Genomic DNA, 18,058 nt, shown 5'->3' on the forward strand with positions numbered 1-18,058 from the left:
CCGTTAGTGACGCTAATGAGAAGTCTTCTGGTAGATGGAAAGGCTTTCCCAAAAAACCTTCTCAATTAAATGTTAACTACAAAGTAGCCTATGCTTACTGTACCTGGCAGAATGACATCATGATTATTTGCATCAATCTAATGGGTGTTTTGTTTAGCAAACTCTACCGTTACGTGCGCTAAAAAAACACAGCTACAAAAACACAGCTACAAAAACACAGCTACAAAAATACAGCTACAAAAACAGCCTCTTGCTGGTGCACACTGGAGTTAAAGGGTTACCACACCATAAAAATGTAAATTTCTCGAATTTTTCCCTCCTGTTCTGTTGTGGTTTAGAATTTGAAAAATCCAAATGAGTTGTTTTTCTATTAAAAAGGTGTGATTCTGAGAGACTGAAAGAAATCCAGGGGGAAACTGAAACCTGGATAAACAAAACGGAAACCTGAGATAAAAAAAATAACAGAATCAGGGAATTTTTTTTTATTATTTATTTATTATTATTTTATTAATATTGTTTTGAACGTTTGTTTTGGACTGATGCCCGACTGAGCATTCTACTCAATGCATCCTCATTGTGGGCTGATGAAGATTTGATCAAAGTGCATTACAGTGGTTTTGGAAATACAATGACATTCAACAGGAGGCAAATAATTAGTAGGACAATATTTTGTCATCATTTTGATGTCGCCAGATTGACTTCAGATGCAGTGTAACGTTAGAGATGCAGTATAACGTTAGCTAGCTAGCTAAGATTGAGGGGAGGCCACCGGATTTTAGCTAGCTAACGTTACCATTGAAATGAGCAAGCAGTCAGCTGAAATAAACTCACCTTTGGAGTGCTTTTAGTGCATGAAGATGTGAGCAAGCAAGTAGTTGAATACGTTTGTCAATACATCTCTACAAATGCTGCACATACAGTAGATCACGTACTCTTGGCTTCTTTACCCTGTCCTTCAAGTCCTAGAATCACCAGGCACTCCCCTTAAGGGCTCGATTCAATCAGGTCCGCTTTAGCCAACATCTGCATAGCAGTTGTTTTTGGCGGTGTCGGAGGTGGAAGTGCGTTAGAGCTGTCAAATCCTCAAGTGGCTCCCGGCATTATACTGAAAGCGGACATTGCCATTGGCTGCAAGGAGTCGCATTGAGAGAAATCCCGAGCAGCCTTGTTTACATGTTTGAACACTGGAATGTGTGATGTAATCTACACTTCCATTAGGATGACAGAAATCCTCTTTATTTAGTTTAATGATTTTTCAATCTGACCGTCATTATTTCTATAATCACTTTCTCGAGTGGGGCAGCTGCTCACTGTTTTTGCGCCAAAACATATTCTCTGCGTCTGTCTGCTATCTTCGGTTAACGCTTGATCTGATTGAATCCAGGCCTTTAGTCTTCCTTATATTTATGCTAATGTCTTGCCTCTGAGGAGTGGTGATTTTAGCGTGTAAATCTTGGTGGGGGAAAAACTAACAAATAGTGGGATGCATGCCAGCAAAGCCACAACACAACACAACACTAAACAATACATGTATTGCACTATAACGGTGACAAACGGTGCCCACAAACTGTTAGGGCCTCCATAAAGCAGTCCCAACAGCAGAGTCCCAACAGCAGAGTCCCAACACCTTACCACTGCTACACCTGGCTATCAGCGGAGCCTTGTCTGGCAGCGAAACAGTTCATTCAGACTCATTTACTGCCTTAAAAAAAACATGGCTGATATGGCTGACTTGCTTAAACAGATGTGTTTTTTACTGACAATTGAGATGTACAAACTATGGCATAAGGGGACGTCAAGTGGATAAGAGGCAATCTATAATTTTGATTAAGACATTAATGAGCGAGCTAGGGTGGAACGTAGTCAATATAACTATTTGTTCAGCACTTTTTAAATGTACAGCGACAGAATTCAGAACATGGGCCGTTCTTACAGTGTTCTCCCTGTACACCAAGTCAGAACCGTAGGATAAATAAAGGGGGCATATATGCAGACAATGAAAGCTCTTACAATATTCTATGATGACATTTCTCTAAAACAGGTTATAGGCTATATGTGCACCACCAAGTCAGAACAGTAGGCAAAATTAAGAGGAGAAAATAGACCAAATTATTAGGGTGAGGCACATGGGCTACTAACAGCTTACTACACAACATACACTTAGCATTACTTTCTTAGCTACAGTATACATATCTCCCTGGCATATTACATCATTTATGCAGCAGCATACACAACATTTTTGGACTCACCTTGTTGTGCTGTGCTCACTTGAACAGGAAGGTGGAGCGGAGGTCCTTCGTGGGAAAATTTTGACATCAAACTTTGTCATCAAAGTCTGGCATTCTCTGAATTTTCTCTGGACGAGATTAACCCACAACTGATATCCAGAAGGTAGTGATGGGGAAATGAAGGTTCCTCATCAGACTCATGTAAAGACAGATCAGCAGGAGCTGCAATAGACTAGCGTCCTGTCCAGGGGGTGTCCTGTACATCAAGCTACCTCACTACAGAAACAGGAGATAGACTAGTGTCCTGTCCAGGGGGTGTACTGTACATCAATCTGTCTCACTACAGAAACAGGAGATAGACTAGTGTCCTGTCCAGGGGGTGTACTGTACATCAAGCTACCTCACTAAAGAAACAGGAGATAGACTAGTGTCCTGTCCAGGGGGTGTCCTGTACATCAAGCTGTCTCACTACAGAAACAGGAGATAGACTAGTGTCCTGTCCAGGGGGGTGTCCTGTACATCAAGCTACCTCACTACAGAAACAGGAGATAGACTAGTGTCCTGTCCAGGGGGTGTTCTGTACATCAACCTACCTCACTACAGAAACAGGAGATAGACTAGTGTCCTGTCCAGGGGGTGTCCTGGTACATCAAGCTACCTCACTACAGAAACAGGAGATAGACTAGTGTCCTGTCCAGGGGGTGTCCTGTACATCAAGCTACCTTACTACAGAAACAGGAGATAGACTAGTGTCCTGTCCAGGGGGTGTCCTGTACATCAAGCTACCTCACTACAGAAACAGGATATAGACTAGTGTCCTGTCCAGGGGGTGTCCTGTACATCAAGCTGTCTCACTACAGAAACAGGGGATAGACTAGTGTCCTGTCCAGGGGGTGTTCTGTACATCAACCTACCTCACTACAGAAACAGGAGATAGACTAGTGTCCTGTCCAGGGGGTGTCCTGGTACATCAAGCTACCTCACTACAGAAACAGGAGATAGACTAGTGTCCTGTCCAGGGGGTGTCCTGTACATCAAGCTACCTTACTACAGAAACAGGAGATAGACTAGTGTCCTGTCCAGGGGGTGTCCTGTACATCAAGCTACCTCACTACAGAAACAGGATATAGACTAGTGTCCTGTCCAGGGGGTGTCCTGTACATCAAGCTGTCTCACTACAGAAACAGGGGATAGACTAGTGTCCTGTCCAGGGGGTGAACTGTACATCAAGCTGTCTCACTACAGGAACAGGAGATAGACTAGTGTCCTGTCCAGGGGGTGTCCTGTACATCAAGCTGCCTCACTACATAAACAGGAGATAGACTAGTGTCCTGTCCAGGGGGTGTCCTGTACATCAAGGTGCCTCACTACAGGAACAGGAGATAGACTAGTGTCCTGTCCAGGGGGTGTCCTGAACATCAAGCTGCCTCACTACATAAACAGGAGATAGACTAGTGTCCTGTCCAGGGGGTGTCCTGTACATCAAGCTGTCTCACTACAGAAACAGGGGATAGACTAGTGTCCTGTCCAGGGGGTGTACTGTACATCAACGTACCTCACTACAGAAACAGGAGATAGACTAGTGTCCTTTCCAGGGGGTGTCCTGTATATCAAGCTACCTCACTACAGAAACAGGAGATAGACTAGTGTCCTGTCCAGGGGGTGTCCTGTATATCAAGCTGTCTCACTACAGAAACAGGAGATAGACTAGTGTCCTGTCCAGGGGGTGTCCTGTACATCAAGCTACCTCACTACAGAAACAGGAGATAGACTAGTGTCCTGTCCAGGGGGTGTCCTGTACATCAAGCTGTCTCACTACAGAAACAGGGGATAGACTAGTGTCCTGTCCAGGGGGTGTACTGTACATCAACGTACCTCACTACAGAAACAGGAGATAGACTAGTGTCCTTTCCAGGGGGTGTCCTGTATATCAAGCTACCTCACTACAGAAACAGGAGATAGACTAGTGTCCTGTCCAGGGGGTGTCCTGTATATCAAGCTACCTCACTACAGAAACAGGAGATAGACTAGTGTCCTGTCCAGGGGGTGTCCTGTACATCAAGCTACCTCACTACAGAAACAGGAGATAGACTAGTGTCCTGTCCAGGGGGTGTCCTGTACATCAAGCTACCTCACTACAGAAACAGGAGATAGACTAGTGTCCTGTCCAGGGTGTGTCCTGTACATCAAGCTACCTCACTACAGAAACAGGAGATATACTAGTGTCCTGTCCAGGGGGTGTACTGTACATCAAGCTGCCTCACTACAGGAACAGGAGATAGACTAGTGTCCTGTCCAGGGGGTGTCCTGTACATCAAGCTGCCTCACTACATAAACAGGAGATAGACTAGTGTCCTGTCCAGGGGGTGTCCTGTACATCAAGCTACCTCACTACAGAAACAGGAGATAGACTAGTGTCCTGTCCAGGGGGTGTCCTGTATATCAAGCTACCTCACTACAGAAACAGGAGATAGACTAGTGTCCTGTCCAGGGGGTGTCCTGTATATCAAGCTACCTCACTACAGAAACAGGAGATAGACTAGTGTACTGTCCAGGGGGTGTTCTGTACATAAAGCTACCTCACTACAGAAACAGGATATATACTAGTGTCCTGTCCAGGGGGTGTCCTGTACATCAAGCTACCTCACTACAGAAACAGGAGATAGACTAGTGTCCTGTCCAGGGGGTGTCCTGGTACATCAAGCTGTCTCACTACAGAAACAGGAGATAGACTAGTGTCCTGTCCAGGGGGTGTCCTGTACATCAAGCTGTCTCACTACAGAAACAGGAGATAGACTAGTGTCCTGTCCAGGGGGTATACTGGTACATCAAGCTACCTCACTACAGAAACAGGAGATAGACTAGTATCCTGTCCAGGGGGTGTCCTTTACATCAAGCTACCTCACTACAGAAACAGGAGATAGACTAGTGTCCTGTCCAGGGGGTGTCCTGTACATCAAGCTACCTCACTACAGAAACAGGAGATAGACTAGTGTCCTGTCCAGGGGGTGTCCTGTACATCAAGCTACCTCACTACAGAAACAGGAGATAGACTAGTGTCCTGTCCAGGGGGTGTACTGGTACATCAAGCTACCTCACTACAGAAACAGGAGATAGACTAGTGTCCTGTCCAGGGGGTGTACTGGTACATCAAGCTACCTCACTACAGAAACAGGAGATAGACTAGTGTCCTGTCCAGGGGGTGTACTGGTACATCAAGCTACCTCACTACAGAAACAGGAGATAGACTAGTGTCCTGTCCAGTGGGTGTCCTGTACATCAAGCTACCTCACTACAGAAACAGGAGATAGACTAGTATCCTGTCCAGGGGGTGTACTGGTACATCAAGCTGTCTCACTACAGAAACAGGAGATAGACTAGTGTTCTGTCCAGGGGATGTCCTGTACATCAAGCTACCTCACTACAGAAACAGGAGATAGACTAGTGTCCTGTCCAGGGGGTGTACTGGTACATCAAGCTACCTCACTACAGAAACAGGAGATAGACTAGTGTCCTGTCCAGGGGGTGTACTGTACATCAAGCTACCTCACTACAGAAACAGGAGATAGACTAGTGTACTGTCCAGGGGGTGTCCTGTATATCAAGCTGTCTCACTACATAAACAGGAGATAGACTAGTGTCCTGTCCAGGGGGTGTCCTGTACATCAAGCTGTCTCACTACAGAAACAGGAGATAGACTAGTGTCCTGTCCAGGGGGTGTACTGTACATCAATCTACCTCACTACAGAAACAGGAGATAGACTAGTGTCCTGTCCAGGGGATGTCCTGTATATCAAGCTGTCTCACTACAGAAACAGGAGATAGACTAGTGTCCTGTCCAGGGGGTGTCCAGTACATCAACCTACCTCACTACAGAAACAGGAGATAGACTAGTGTCCTGTCCAGGGGGTGTTCTGTACATCAAGCTGTCTCACTACAGAAACAGGAGATAGACTAGTGTCCTGTCCAGGGGGTGTACTGTACATCAAGCTGTCTCACTACAGAAACAGGAGATAGACTAGTGTCCTGTCCAGGGGGGTGTCCTGTACATCAAGCTACCTCACTACAGAAACAGGAGATAGACTAGTGTCCTGTCCAGGGGGTGTCCTGTACATCAAGCTACCCCACTACAGAAACAGGCGATAGACTAGTGTCCTGTCCAGGGGGTGTCCTGTACATCAAGCTACCTCACTACAGAAACAGGAGATAGACTAGTGTCCTGTCCAGGGGGTGTACTGGTACATCAAGCTACCTCACTACAGAAACAGGAGATAGACTAGTGTCCTGTCCAGGGGGTGTACTGTACATCAAGCTACCTCACTACAGAAACAGGAGATAGACTAGTGTCCTGTCCAGGGGGTGTCCTGTACATCAAGCTGTCTCACTACAGAAACAGGAGATAGACTAGTGTCCTGTCCAGGGGGGTGTCCTGTACATCAAGCTACCTCACTACAGAAACAGGAGATAGACTAGTGTCCTGTCCAGGGGGTGTACTGGTACATCAAGCTACCTCACTACAGAAACAGTAGATAGACTAGTGTCCTGTCCAGGGGGTGTCCTGTACATCAAGCTGTCTCACTACAGAAACAGGAGATAGACTAGTGTCCTGTCCAGGGGGTGTACTGTACATCAAGCTGTCTCACTAAAGAAACAGGAGATAGATTAGTGTCCTGTCCAGGGGGTGTACTGTACATCAAGCTGCCTCACTACAGAAACAGGAGATAGACTAGTGTCCTGTCCAGGGGGTGTACTGTACATCAAGCTGTCTCACTAAAGAAACAGGAGATAGACTAGTGTCCTGTCCAGGGGGTGTACTGTACATCAAGCTGTCTCACTACAGAAACAGGAGATAGACTAGTGTCCTGTCCAGGGGGTGTACTGTACATCAAGCTGCCTCACTACAGAAACAGGAGATAGACTAGTGTCCTGTCCAGGGGGTGTACTGTACATCAAGCTGTCTCACTAAAGAAACAGGAGATAGACTAGTGTCCTGTCCAGGGGGTGTACTGTACATCAAGCTGTCTCACTACAGAAACAGGAGATAGACTAGTGTCCTGTCCAGGGGGTGTACTGTACATCAAGCTGTCTCACTACAGAAACAGGAGATAGACTAGTGTCCTGTCCAGGGGGTGTACTGTACATCAAGCTGCCTCACTACAGAAACAGGAGATAGACTAGTGTCCTGTCCAGGGGGTGTACTGTACATCAAGCTGTCTCACTAAAGAAACAGGAGATAGACTAGTGTCCTGTCCAGGGGGTGTACTGTACATCAAGCTGTCTCACTACAGAAACAGGAGATAGACTAGTGTCCTGTCCAGGGGGTGTCCTGGTACATCAACCTACCGTACAGTCAGTTATTATATAATGTGAATGTGTAGATGTACAGTGATAGTTTTTGAACCTGAGACCTTTTATTTTTTTTGATACTGGAATATGAAATGTGAAGATTTAGTACTACAATGGAGTTGTAATGAATAATTGATTTTGACAACAAAAAACGATTAACAAAGGAGAACAATATTTGAATAGATCTTGTAGAAGGCGTACCACTGAACATCACTAAGGTTTCTCCGTCTCATCACTCCACCCTGTTAATTCAGGTTTATTATCTGCTGACCACGTCTCAGTCCGAGGCGTGAAACACAATACTCGTAATCATTTTAAGGAGAATAAAAACTTCTTAGCCTACATTTCTAACAATACCACTTCGCTATTCGGCATCTTCCTAGTTAAATAGCCTAGTTTTTATTGTGTGGCTACTTGAAGAGAACTAGGGCCTATCACTCCCAGCCCACCTCTTCCAATGCATTGTGGGAAAGTATGCATCAAATTCTATTAGATTAAGAGATTAAATGAGTATAACATCCTGGCATTTAAACCGTACTCGATTTTAGAAAATGCACATACTATAAAACGTTCTATTTTCGCATGCTGAGAATGTGCCATACGCGATTGCATAGTTTTTTTTGTGTTATTGGTTATTTTTCGGTAGCACATCCCCTTCTGGTCCTGATGATCAGCTGTTGTCAAAGCTGAAATGAGTATGACATCCGGGCATTTAAAGTATCCATGATTTTCGAAATGTCACATACTATAAAACATTATTTTCTGCATACTCAAACGGCCTACTATTTAGGATGCAAGTATGGTCATTTGGACTCCTGTCTCAGTGTAGGAGCACTGGTCTAGGATCAGGTCCCTCCCTGTCCGTCAAATCTTATTCATTATGATCTAAAATGCAAAAGCTGATCATAGATCAGCCATGAACCCAGGGATCTAACACAATGTGGGCTACTTCAGGAAAACAGGGAATTTAAAGTTTTTGAACAGAGCCACGCAAACAGTACTGCACACAATGCATGCACCGAGAAAGAGGAGGTTTTTCACGATAACATCAGGTTTAATAAATATCTCCTGAGTTCTCTTTCTGCTCCCAGAAATGAAATGTACCTGTTTGAGAGAGAAGGAGCAATAAAAAAGGAGGGAGGGAGGGAGGGAGGGAGGGAGGGAGGGAGGGAGAGAGGGAGGGAGGGAGGGAGGGAGGGAGGGAGGGAGGGAGCGCCACATCAGCCACAGGTAACTTCCACAAAGCTGTGAACGATCTGAGAGACAAGGCTAGGAGGGCCTTCTATGCCATCAAAAGGAACATAAAATTTGACATCCCAATTAGGATCTGGCTAAAAATACTTGAATCAGTTATAGAACCCATTGCCCTTTATGATTGTGAGGTCTGGGGTCCACTCACCAACCAAGAACTTTAACTATTTGCACATCGTTACAACACTGTATATAGACATAATATGACTTTTGAAATGTCTTTATTCTTTTGGAACTTCTGAGTGTAATGTTTACTGTTAATATTTATTGTTTATTTCACTTTAGTTTATTATCTACTTAACTTGCTTTGGCAATGTTAACATACGTTTCCCATGCCAATAAAGCCCTTTGAATTGAATTGAGACACACAGCTGGGTAAACAAAGAGAGACTTCTATGTTTCTGGAGAACGTGAATAGGAGGAGGAGGAGGAGGAGGAGGAAGAGGAGGAGGAGGAGGAGGAAGACGAGGAGGAGGAGGAGGAGGAGGAAGACGAGGAGGAGGAGGAAGACGAGGAAGACGAGGAGGAGGAGGAGGAGGAAGACGAGGAGGAGGAGGAGGAGGAGGAAGACGAGGAGGAGGAGGAGGAAGACGAGGAAGACGAGGAGGAAGACGAGGAGGAGGAGGAGGAGGAGGAGGAGGAGGAGGAGGAGGAGGAGGAAGACGAGGAGGAGGAGGAGGAGGAGGAAGACGAGGAAGATGAGGAGGAGGAGGAGGAGGAGGAGGAGGAGGAGGAGGAGGAGGAGGAGGAGGAGGAGGAAGAGGAGGAGGAGGAGAAATCATACTGATCCCTCCACCATCACATGAGCCTTCTGATTTGTTTTAATCAAAGCGGTCTCTGTGGTCATCTACCAGACATTTATCTGACAGGTAAAAGGACCATTAGGGACCGAGTGTGGCAGGCTGTATCTTCGTCCCAAATGGCAGCCTATTCCTTATGTAGTGCACTACTTTTGACCAGGGTTATTTGGGATGCAGAGTGAATGTTCCTGCCTGACATCCTATCGATGCCTATCTCTCCCTGTCCCTTAAAAGGAGAGATAATAATCCATTCCAAACACGCAACCACAGGGGGGAAACAGACAGTCCAAAACACTGATCATAGTTCTTACATAAACATGCGAGCTGTGAAATGTGAGCGCAAACAGACTGATTGGCTCCAGGCTACTCTAAAAATGTATCAAATAAAAACTACACAGAGAATAAATTAAAATCAAACCAGATACTGTCGCAAAACATAAACAGAGTTGTATTTATTATAATATGAATGATTAATCAGTTAGTTTATGACCGATCAGTGTTTGATGGCGATGAGGTGGAAGGAGGCTGCGTAGTCACACTTGCGGTTGCTGTCCCTGTCCTCAGCCTTCTGCAGAGTGAACTCCTCCACAGACATCCCCAGCTTTGACAGCGTCTCAGTGATGAACTCCTCACTCAGGTTGACACAGTCAAACCTCTGCTCTCCCACCGTGTAGTAGGTCTCATCCAGGTCGCCGATCAGAACCAGGACCCCTCCAGACCTCAGCAGGCCCACCATGGAGGACAGCGAACGGTGGTAGGACTCGCGGTCCTTACACGCTGCCTCCAGGCACAGCGAGGAAAGGACGCAGTCCGCCGGTGGAACCGTGACAGGGTGGAATGGGTTCTCCAGGCAGATGTCGCACTTTAGAACCTGTTTAACCCTCTGACGGAGAGTGTCTGTGACGATCGCTGGGGTTCTGGGGAGGGAGGTTGTGAGAGACAGAAGGAGAATGTGTTTTTTTTTATAAGTAAATACAATACAGTGATTACAAGAAAGAATTTAAGCGAATGGAAGGAAAGAAGGACGCCTACATTTACAAAAAGAAATGTAACCATAGTTGAAACCATATAAGCTCACTTCTAACCCATATCTGAACTGTAAAAAAAAAATAAAAAAAAAAGTAAACTTTACAGTAAGTTTCTTTGGAATTCATGGTAACATACTGTACCATTTTTTTTTTACAGTAAATTTCAGGTAACTAGCTGGCAGTAAGTTATTGTAAAAAACAACAGGATTAGTCTATTACCGCACCTTTTCCTCTCCAGATCACAGACGTACTGGAGGTGAGTGTTCCAGTCGAAACATCCCTCCTCGGCTCTCAGCCACCTCTCGATCTCCCTCCTGTTGCTGTCCACGTAGTCCGACACCACAATCTCATCGTAGTACTCACAGGCACTGATCAGAGTGTGGATGGTTGGCCCTGTTCCCACCTCTACCAGCCTCTGGCCCCTGTACTTCCCTGAGGAGAGGAACAACACAGTATCCTTTCATTCATTCATTCTAAGTTGATGTTTATTTAACCGTCCATTACATACAGTGCATTCGGGAAAGTATTCAGACCCTTTCCCTTTTTCCACATTTTGTTATGTTACAGCCTTATTATGGATTAAATAAAAACATTTCCTCATCAATCTACACACAATACTCCATCATGTCAATGCGAACACAGGTTTTTAGACATTTTTGCAAATGTATAAAAAATTAATTAAAAAAAATACCTTAAGTATTCAGACCCTTTGCTATGAGACTCGAAATTGAGCTCAGGTGCATCCTGTTACCATTGATCATCTTTGAGTTGTTTCTACAACTTGATTGGACATGATTTGGAAAGTCACACACCGGTCTATTATAGGTCCCACAGTTGACAGTGCATGTCAGAGCAAAAACCAAGCCATGAGGTCGAGGGAATTGTCCGTAGAGCTCAGAGACAGGATTGTGTCGAGGCACAGATCTGGGGAAGGGTACCAAAAAATTTCTGCAGCATTGAAGGTCCCCAAGAACACAGTGGCCTCCATCATTCTTAAATGGAAGAAGTTTGGAACCACAAAGACTCTTCCTAGAGCTGGCCGCCCAGCCAAACTGAGCAATCGGGGGATAACTTTTTTTTTAAACCAAGATTGAACTTTTTGGCCTGAATGCCAAGCGTTACGTCTGGAGGGAACCTGGCACCATCCCTATGGTGAAGTATGGTGGTGGAAGCATCAAGCTGTGGGGATGTTTTTCAGCGGCAGGGACTGGGAGACTACCGTATTTTCCGCACTATAAGCCGCACTGGACTATAAGCCGCAGGTGTTTTAATGTTTAATTACCATATGTAAGGGTTCGTGCACAGAGGGGATTGTCGGGAAAGAGACAAACTGTCTCGCTCTCGTAATGTCTGTCTGTCTTGCTCTCGTTCTGTCTCTCGTTCTGTCTCTCATACCACTCTCGGTTCCACTTTTACTTTTGCGCGCTACCTGTCTCACTCTTTTCCGGCCTCCAGCTTTTCCTGCTGGAGCCCGCCGCTTAAAGGTGGGGGGCGCGGACCGGTCATAGAGCCCATAGAGTTAAAGTTGGTGGACTGTAACCTGTAAAATCCATAGATTTAGGAGGTCTTCTAGTGGCCGTTAGCTGTAAAAATCCATAGATTAGCCGCACCGTTATATAAGCTGCAGGGTCGAAAAAAGGCGCGGCTAATAGTTCGAAAATTACGGTAGTCAGGATCGAGGGAAAGATGAACGGAGCAAAGTACAGAGAGATCCTTGATGAAAACCTGATCCAGAGCACTCAGCATCTTAGACTGGGGCGAAGGTTCAACTTCCAACAGGACAACGACCCTAAGCACACAGCCAAGGCAATGCAGGAGTGGCTTTGGGACCAGTCTCTGAATGTCCTTGAGTGGCCCAGCCAGAGCCCGGACTTGAACCCGATCGAACATCTCTGGATAGACCTGAAAATAGCTGTGCAGCGACGCTCCCCATCCAACCTGACAGAGCTTGAGAGGATCTGCAGAGAAGAATGGGAGAAACTCCCCAAATACAGGTGTGCCAAGCTTGTAGTGTCATACCCAAGAAGACTGGAGGCTGTAATCGCTGCCAAAGGTGCTTCAACAAAGTACTGAGTAAAGAGTCTGAATACTTATGTAAATGTAATATTTCAGTTATTTATTTATTTATACATTTACAAATAAATCTAAAAACCTGTTTTTGCTTTGTCATTATGGGGTATTATGAGTAGATTGATGAGGGGGGGAAAACAATTTAATCCATTTTAGAATAAGGCTGTAACGTAACAAAATGTGGAAAAAGTCAAGGGGTCGGAATAGTTTCCGAATGCACTGTACATCCTGGTACACCGGATACATTCCTTTCAAGGTCTCAGATCAAGACATATTGTTGTTACCCAACAGTGTGACACCAATGACCTTATCAATACACTTAGACAAACCAATGACCTTATCAATACACCTAGACACACCAATGACCTTATCAATACACCTACACACACCAATGACCTTATCAATACACCTAGACACACCAATGACCTTATCAATACACTTAGACACACCAATGACCTTATCAATACACCTAGACACACCAATGACCTTATCAATACACTTAGACACACCAATGACCTTATCAATACACCTAGACACACCAATGACCTTATCAATACACCTAGACACACCAATGACCTTATCAATACACTTAGACACACCAATGACCTTATCAATACACCTAGACACACCAATGACCTTATCAATACACCTACACACACCAATGAAGTTACATACTATTGGAATCAACGACACAGAGTGGCCTACTGTTCCTGTTGTCTACCTGTTGAGAAGGTCTTGCTAAGCTGACAGAGGACGAAGGAGACGAAGCGGCTGTTGTCTTTCTGGCCCGGGACAGCAGCAAACTGGTAGCAGTAGTTGAAGTAGGTCTTTGGGTCAAACTTTGCCTGGTGGCACTCTCCCATGGTGGTGTGGTAGGGTGTGGTGGGTGTTCAGGTGTTCAGGTGTGTGGCTCAGGTGTTCAGGTGTGTGGCTCAGGTGTTCTGGTGGGTGCTCAGGTGTTCAGGTGTGTGGCTCAGGTGTTCTGGTGGGTGTTCAGTTGTTCAGGTGTGTGGCTCATGTGTTCTGGTGGGTGTTCAGGTGTGTGGCTCAGGTGTTCTGGTGGGTGTTCAGGTGTTCGGGTGTGTGGCTCAGGTGTTCTGGTGGGTGTTCAGGTGTTCAGGTGTGTGGCTCAGGTGTTCTGGTGGGTGTTCAGGTGTTCAGGTGTTTGACTCAGGTGTTCTCGTGGTTGTTCAGGTGTTCAGGTGTTTAGGCGTGTGACTCAGGTGTTCTGGTGGCTGTTCAGGAGTTCTGGTGGTTGTTCAGGTGTTCAGGTGGGTGTTCAGGAGTTCTGGTGGTTGTTCAGGTGTTCAGGTGGGTGTTCAGGAGTTCTGGTGGTTGTTCAGGTGTTCAGGTGTTCAGGTGTGTGACTCAGATTGTGGTGGGAGAGGTGCAGTACCTGTGAGAGAGGGGGGAAATAATAGGTAAGATAGTGAGTACTGTATCCCAGCCCTATAGTACTATACCCCAGCCCTACAGTACTATACCCCAGCCCTATAGTACTATACCCCAGCCCTATAGTACTATACCCCAGCCCTGTAGTACTATACCCCAGCCCTACAGTACTATACCCCAGCCCTATAGTACTATACCCCAGCCCTATAGTACTATACCCCAGCCCTATAGTACTACACCCCAGCCCTATAGTACTATACCCCAGCCCTATAGTACTATACCCCAGCCCTACAGTACTATACCCCAGCCCTGTAGTACTATACCCCAGCCCTATAGTACTATACCCCAGCCCTGTAGTACTATACCCCAGCCCTATAGTACTATACCCCAGCCCTATAGTACTATACCCCAGCCCTGTAGTACTATACCCCAGCCCTATAGTACTATACCCCAGCCCTATAGTACTATACCCCAGCCCTATAGTACTATACCCCAGCCCTATAGTACTATACCCCAGCCCTATAGTACTATACCCCTGCCCTATAGTACTATACCCCAGCCCTATAGTACTATACCCCAGCCCTATAGTACTATACCCCAGCCCTATAGTAATATACCCCAGCCCTATAGTACTATACCCCAGCCCTATAGTACTATACCCCAGCCCTATAGTACTATACCCCAGCCCTATAGTACTATACCCCAGCCCTATAGTACTATACCCCAGCCCTATAGTACTATACCCCAGCCCTGCAGTACTATACCCCAGCCCTATAGTACTATACCCCAGCCCTATAGTACTATACCCCAGCCCTATAGTACTATACCCCAGCCCTATAGTACTATACCCCTGCCCTATAGTACTATACCCCAGCCCTATAGTACTATACCCCAGCCCTATAGTACTATACCCCAGCCCTATAGTACTATACCCCAGCCCTGTAGTACTATAACCCAGCCCTATAGTACTATACCCCTGCCCTATAGTACTATACCCCAGCCCTATAGTACTATACCCCAGCCCTATAGTACTATACCCCAGCCCTATAGTACTATACCCCAGCCCTATAGTACTATACCCCAGCCCTATAGTACTATACCCCAGCCCTATAGTACTATACCCCAGCCCTATAGTACTATACCCCAGCCCTATAGTACTATACCCCAGCCCTATAGTACTATACCCCAGCCCTGTAGTACTGTACCCCAGCCCTGTGGTACTATACCCCAGCCCTATAGTACTATACCCCAGCCCTGTAGTACTATACCCCAGCCCTATAGTACTATACCCCAGCCCTATAGTACTATACCCCAGCTCTATAGTACTATACCCCAGCCCTATAGTACTATACCCCAGCCCTATAGTACTATACCCCAGCCCTATAGTACTATACCCCAGCCCTATAGTACTATACCCCAGCCCTATAGTACTATACCCCAGCCCTATAGTACTATACCCCAGCCCTATAGTACTATACCCCAGCCCTACAGTACTATAGGCCATTGTGCAGAAACATCAATCTCCCTGACACCAGGACGCCCTGGGTTGCTGTCTAAAGCCCCTGCTGTGTGTGTGTGTGTGTGTGTGTGTGTGTGTGTGTGTGTGTGTGTGTGTGTGTGTGTGTGTGTGTGTGTGTGTGTGTGTGTGTGTGTGTGTGTGTGTATGTGTGCGTGCGTGCGTGTGTGTGTAAGGCCTCTCTCCTTCAGCTTACAGACTGATATCTGACCAGCCTATGGAGTAGTACAGACCTATAGCCACAGACTGATATCTACATATATATAGTGGAGTACTATTAGATCTCATTGGCTGTTTCTAATTGATAGCCAAATGTTGTTTTGGACCTGTCAGACACTCACACTTTTAAAGACATCACTTCAGAGAAACAGAAAGCTGACTGTGTGAAAGCAGGGCAAATATACTGCCACCTCCCGGACTGGAGTTTGAATATCACCAAGAACGATGTTATACTTCCACCTGCTGGACAGGAGTTTGAATATCACCAAGAACGATGTTATACTGCCACCTGCTGGACAGGAGTTTGCAACCTAAGACAACTTTTTGAATAAAGTATTTTGAGGGACACTTTCTCCCCGACACAAATCTACATACATACAATACCTAAGTCCAGCCAAATACAACTGTTTCATTTAATTGAAATAGCCATGGTGACGTTATTTAAAGTGGCAATCAGCAGTTGAAACAATAACAAAGCGATCTCACCACCACTGTTTTGGTAAAAAGCTGGGGGATGGGGCTAATAAATGTAAATACTCTCAAATTCAAAGACAATGGATGCAAGGACTGACCATCCATTATATTAAATGGATGTTTGTAATTTGTTCTAGTTTTAAGCAGGTTTTGAGGCTATACAGTCTTTACTTAGTTTACAAAACATGGTCGTAAAACAAGCTTATCATTTAGATTCTGATGGGGTTAACAGTTTAACTAAGCTCATAAGGCATTTCTAAGTTATATTCTTCAATAATCAATGGGTACATATCATTAATTTATAAGTCCAAAAATTTATGTAGCAACTACTGATTTCCCCTGTAGGAGTTTCCTATCTATGTCAGACCTGTTGGTCACCTGGGGGTAGGGAGTGGTATCAACAATGGCAACATGCAGAGAGAGATATGTGATGTCAACATTTATGACAGCAGGCTTGGTAGGACAGAGAGATAGCATGGCTCTATTGTGTATTACATGAAAACCCATACTGGCCACTGACAGATCTTCTCAACTCCGTGCAGTTTTTTCGTTGACACTATTGCTCATCTTAATACGTCTAGGAACGTATTATAGGTGGTCTTTCTTACTCCATGCTGACCGCAATGCAGCCTGCTAAAGGGTAAGGGGTATATTAATAAACGGCAGCTGGCGGGCTACGGAATGTATTTTGGGCAGTTCTGTAGAAGCAGCAGCAGGGGCAAGCGCGCCTGACTACTTTCATTCACTCACTGGCTACAGAAATAAATCATTTAGTAATGCTATTATAAATGTAAGAAAAAGTTCAACTACAGATAGGAAACTTTGAAACAAGGCAAGTGCAGCTTGATGGCGGACAGTAGCCGAGCTCGCCAAATGCCATAGCAGCGCTGTTGCTGGAAGCGCACCACCAGCCAGCAGTGTGAAATGCGACGGTTATATGTAATAATAATAATATGCCATTTAGCAGACGCTTTTATCCAAAGCGACTTACAGTCATGCGTGCATACATTTTTGTGTATGGGTGGTCTCGGGGATCGAACCCACTACCCTGGCGTTACAAGCGCCGTGCTCTACCAGCTGAGCTACAGAGTCACTTTTAAATCACATTTACAAGAGAGAAGACATTGAACAAACAGTTAACCGCCCAAATTGATAGTAGTTCATAATAACAACTGTTTAAATTCAATACTGTGGCATGTCGGAGTACAGCATGACAGACGGAGTGACGGGGTACTTACAGGCGGATCCGATGAGCGTGCGTGACATCCAACAAGAGTCCTGTGGCAACACCCTTATGGAATTATCCTGCTGAACTGGAATCCCACATTGTGTGTGTGTGTGTGTGTGTGTGTGTGTGTGTGTGTGTGCATGTGCCAGATCAACACTAGAACATATAAAGAACAAGAACATAGTTTATAAACTAAAAAAAAAATACATAAACACAGTTTATCCACCATATGTTTTTTTTTTATTAACATTTAAAAAGGAAAAACCACACACTTCTCTTGCCCGTATCAGTTTGTTTATTTAAGCTTACGTCATAATCAATCAAATGATTTCCCATGCACCAGAGGTATCTTATGAAGCAGGTTTCTGAAGTTAGCAAGGTAACTTGGGTCAACTGTGAGTTCAACTTGGGATAACCAGTCATATGAAAGTGGCTCACCTTTTAGCCAGGTACATTTCTATGGCAACGAATCCATGCTGCCATAGAGTGGGGGAGCAGCGCTCCCT

At 45.3% G+C, this 18,058-nt stretch overlaps 1 protein-coding gene across 1 annotated transcript; it reads right to left on the reverse strand.

Annotated features, from left to right (window-relative positions):
* Nucleotides 1–10,048: 10,048 nt before the first annotated feature.
* LOC311114197 (nicotinamide N-methyltransferase) lies at nt 10,049–17,612 on the reverse strand. The gene is made up of 4 exons (XM_084189468.1): nt 17,563–17,612; nt 13,445–14,119; nt 10,878–11,085; nt 10,049–10,542 (listed from the first exon to the last, which is right to left on the reverse strand). Exons 2-4 carry the CDS (start codon nt 13,584–13,586, stop codon nt 10,119–10,121), a joined length of 774 nt encoding a protein of 257 aa, XP_084045594.1. The 5' UTR covers nt 13,587–14,119; nt 17,563–17,612; the 3' UTR covers nt 10,049–10,118.
* Nucleotides 17,613–18,058: the final 446 nt, after the last annotated feature.

This window comes from Coregonus lavaretus (assembly GCF_964263955.1).
Source record: "Coregonus lavaretus genome assembly, contig: HAP1_SCAFFOLD_1087, whole genome shotgun sequence".
In the NCBI taxonomy this organism is placed as follows: domain Eukaryota; kingdom Metazoa; phylum Chordata; class Actinopteri; order Salmoniformes; family Salmonidae; genus Coregonus; species Coregonus lavaretus.

Excerpts from the sequence above, each read along its gene's own strand:
- LOC311114197 (XM_084189468.1), bottom strand. The coding sequence starts at position 13,586 with ATGGGAGAGTGCCACCAGGCAAAGTTTGACCCAAAGACCTACTTCAAC. Across the intron at positions 11,086-13,444 it reads TAGCAAGACCTTCTCAACAG|GGAAGTACAGGGGCCAGAGG; the intron begins GTAGACAACAGG and ends TCCTCTCCTCAG. Across the intron at positions 10,543-10,877 it reads TGTGATCTGGAGAGGAAAAG|AACCCCAGCGATCGTCACAG; the intron begins GTGCGGTAATAG and ends CTCCCTCCCCAG.